This window comes from Rhea americana, unplaced genomic scaffold, assembly GCF_003343005.1.
Source record: "Rhea americana isolate MKP2758 unplaced genomic scaffold, rheAme1 scaffold_341, whole genome shotgun sequence".
Lineage (NCBI taxonomy): Eukaryota > Metazoa > Chordata > Aves > Rheiformes > Rheidae > Rhea > Rhea americana.
The window spans coordinates 528,007-531,319 of NW_028186470.1; the positions used below are offsets into that span (position 1 = coordinate 528,007).

Sequence of the window (3,313 nt, forward strand, 5' to 3'; positions counted from 1 at the left end):
CCGCGGGCGATGCCCCCCAGCCCCCCTCGTCGTGCCGGGGGGCCCTGGCTTCGGCGGCCGAGAGCCCCGGAGCCCCCGGGTCCCTGCGGCGCCGCTTGGCCCGCGGCGTGACCTGCCCTGGGCTCGCCATGGCCAGGGCGGCAGCAGCCCCCCCCCCAAGGGGCTAGCACCCAGCCCCCMGGCTGCCCCCCAGCACTCGCCCCAAGGGACCCTGCTCAGGGCGACCAGCCCTGCTCGGGGSAAAAGGGGCTTTTCTAGGGCGACGGCACCTCCCGGCCCCGCCGGCTCCTCCGCCCCGGCGGCACCTGGCTCTGCCCAGCCTTTACGGGCCCCAGCTGGGAGCCTGGGGGCGGCCGGACCCCCTCGGGGCTCCCTGCTCGAGCAGGGCCGCGCTGCCGGCACCGCGTCCGGGCGCCGCCGGAACATCTCCGCGGAGGGAGCCGGGCAGCAGGACCCCCAGCGCCCCGGCGCCGCCGCCCCGGCCCCACGGCGGGCTGCCTCGGGGGGCTCGGGACGCCGGCAGCGGCTCCGGCGCCCCGCTGCCCGCCCCTGCCTCCGGACCCAAGGCGGGTTGGGTTACGGGGCTCTGGCACGGGGAAGGACGCGCTCGCCTCCGCCGGAAGAGCGATAACGCGGCGGGTCCCGACCCYGGGAGGCCGAGCCGCCCCGCACCGCGGATGGCTGCTGGGGGGAGCGYGAGCCGGGGAGGGGGGGGGACACGTGGAGAACGAGGTGATACGTGTTTATTTTCTGCAAAAAAAGAAAATAAGTTACCGCCCCCCCCGGCCGAGGACGGCGAGGCGCCGGGCGCTCAGGGCGGCCGGGCGCAGCGGCGGGCCGCGTCCCGCACCAGCCGGTCCTCGCGGGGCGACCAGGGCCGGGCGTAGCTGTCGTCCTGCAGCAGGATGCGGTTGAGCGTGTGCTCGTGGTTGACGTGCCGCCGGGCCATGAGCAGGTACTGGCGGCCCGGCAGCAGCCGGGGGCAGCCGCAGGTGTTGGACACCCAGACGTACTCGCGGGACACCAGCGGGAAGCGGTGCCGGTACGGCGTCTTCACCTGCACCTCGTAGCGCGTCTCCTGCCCCACCGTGTGCACCGCCAGGATCCGCGCCTGGAAGACTGCGGGACGAGCCCGGCGGCGGGCTGAGCCGGGGGGCGACCGGCCCCGCACCCCCCCCCCCGCCGCCGCCGCGCTCACCGAAGTCGCTCTGGCAGAAGTGGCGGATGCGCTGGGACCGTCCCTTGGGCGTCCGGCACCTCCCGCACCGTCCTGCGAAGCGGCGGCGGCGGGTCAGCGGGGAGGGGGCACCCCCCCCAGCACCCCGGGCTGCAGCGGGGGGTCCCGCACCCCTCGCCCTCCGAGGCCAGCGGGGCAGCCCGGGCTCCGGGGGGGTCCCCAGGTGCCACCACACGGTCCCGCCCGCCGCGGCCATCGGCCCGCCGGCCCCTCTCCCGGAGGCGGCCGCGGGGGCCGGGACCCCCGGGCGCCCCGTGGGGCAGCGGTACCTGCGTGGGTCCCGCCGTGGCTGGCAGGGTTTCTCCGTGGCGTCTCAGTGGCAGGGCCCTGGGGCAGCGGCAGTGGTGGCGGCGCGGGGGCCGGGGTGGGCTGGGGGCTGCCGGCCCCCCGGGGCTGGGGCTGGCGCAGGGGGCTGGTGGCGCGCGGCCGGGGCACCCAGAACTCGTACTCGATGCCGGGGTTGGGCTCCTGCAGCAGCACCTGGGCGGGCATGGGCAGAGTTAAGGGGAGGGAGCGGGGTCCCCCCGCGGCGCCGGCCGCCCCCGGCGCTCACCAGCACGTAGAGGTCCTCGGCCGTGGGSCCCGGCGCCTCCAGGCTCTCGGTGCCGTCGGCGGCGCGGGCGTAGAGCACCCGGGTGCCGGCCGCCTCGTACGCCCCGGGCCAGGCGATGGACCAGTCCCCGTTGACCACGTAGCGCCGGTCGCTGGTCATTAGTGCTGCGGGGAGGGARCGTGTCGGGGACCGGTGGGGCCGGCGGCCCGGACGCCTGGGTCCCCGCCGGAGGCCTCCGCCCGCAGCAGGGAGGGCAGCGCTGCCTGGGAACGCGGCGTCTGTGGCTCCGGAGAAATCTGCTTTCTTGCAAGATTTGGCTTCGCTCCCACACCAGGGCCAACCCCTGACGTGCAAAACTCCCCGCGCCGCCAGGGCCCGCGGAGGCCGGGGCCGCGTGGGGCCGCACGGGGCCAGCCGCCGCGGGGTCTCGGGGTCCTGGTGCTGGGGTGGCCGTGCTGCGGCTCAGCCCTTCCGAAARCCACGTCCGCGGCGGCTGGAAAAGCCGCCGGAGCTCGGCCGCTCCAAGCGCCGCATCCGGGCGAGCGGCTGCCAGGGCCCCGCTCGGCCCCGCTCGGCACGGCCGAACCGCCGGCGCCGGGGCCAGGCCACCCACGTCCCCGTGTCCTACCTAGGTAGTTGCGGCTCTTGTCTGTCACCTTGATGTTGGTGGCCCCRGCCGGGATCTTGGTCACGTTCCTGTAGCCGAAATAACCTGGCAGATGGGGCAGAGTCAGGACAGAGCCCGCGGGGACGGAGCGGAGGGCGCTGCCCCGAGGGCACGTCCCGGGGCCGGGGGAGCCGGGGCTGCCCGCGCGCGGGCGAGCGAGGCGCGGGCACAAGGGGCCTCCTGGGTGCTGGGGGACACGGGGAGCCAAGAGCCAAAGCATTCACCCATGCAGGGGGCCGGGGCAGAGGTTCATTCACCGGAGGAGGGGGGCGCGCCCTGGAAGAGCCGGTGCACGAAGAGGCACGCGTCGTGGCCGCCGTCGCACTGGCCGCAGGCGTTGGGCCGGGCGCCCGAGCCCAGGATCCCGTCGCAGCCGGCGCTCTGGGTGAGGTGGGGGGACGGAGAGGCCGGCGTCAGGGCAGGGAGCCGGGGCCGGCGGGGGGGGCCGGGGGCCCCGCGCGGACCCACCAGGCAGCGCCCGCCGACGCAGAGGTCCGGGGAGCCGGGGCTGCAGCGGGTGCCGTCCAGCACCCGTCCGAAGGTGTAGTAGAAGTTGTGCCCCACGGCCAGGCAGTTGAGGTCGCAGACGTTGGGCGCTGCCGGAGCCCGGAGGGGAAAAAACAAAAAAAAAAAGGGGGAGATGGGGATGGCGGGCGGCCGCCGGGACGAGGCGCCCCGGGAGCCCGCGTGCCCCCAGCCACTCACCTCCGTGGAACGGCACCCAGCGGTACCCGGCCGGGGCGCCCAGCACGGGCTTGGCGTCGTAGAGGGAGCACTGCATGGCGCGGAAGGGCACCGAGCCGCTGGGGCAGCCCTGCGGCACAGCGGGGGCTGGAGCGCGGGGGCGCGGGGCCCC

The 3,313-nt window shown here is 76.6% G+C and overlaps 2 protein-coding genes across 2 annotated transcripts in view; both read right to left on the bottom strand.

Annotated features, from left to right (window-relative positions):
- The window catches only part of LOC146592200 (CTD small phosphatase-like protein 2), a 2,612-nt gene extending 2,482 nt beyond the window's left edge, over positions 1 to 130 (bottom strand). The window contains exon 1 of the mRNA XM_085311442.1: positions 113 to 130. Within this exon, the coding sequence (XP_085167568.1) occupies positions 113 to 130 (18 nt within the window). The remainder of the gene's footprint in view (positions 1 to 112) is intronic.
- A 596-nt stretch (positions 131 to 726) lies between these two features.
- On the bottom strand, positions 727 to 3,292 carry ADAMTSL5 (ADAMTS like 5). The gene is made up of 8 exons (XM_085311492.1): positions 3,163 to 3,292; positions 2,926 to 3,053; positions 2,715 to 2,838; positions 2,419 to 2,502; positions 1,791 to 1,954; positions 1,507 to 1,717; positions 1,199 to 1,270; positions 727 to 1,119 (listed from the first exon to the last, which is right to left on the bottom strand). The coding sequence occupies exons 1-8, from the start codon at positions 3,236 to 3,238 to the stop codon at positions 812 to 814; spliced, it is 1,167 nt and encodes a 388-aa protein (XP_085167618.1). The 5' UTR covers positions 3,239 to 3,292; the 3' UTR covers positions 727 to 811.
- Positions 3,293 to 3,313: the final 21 nt, after the last annotated feature.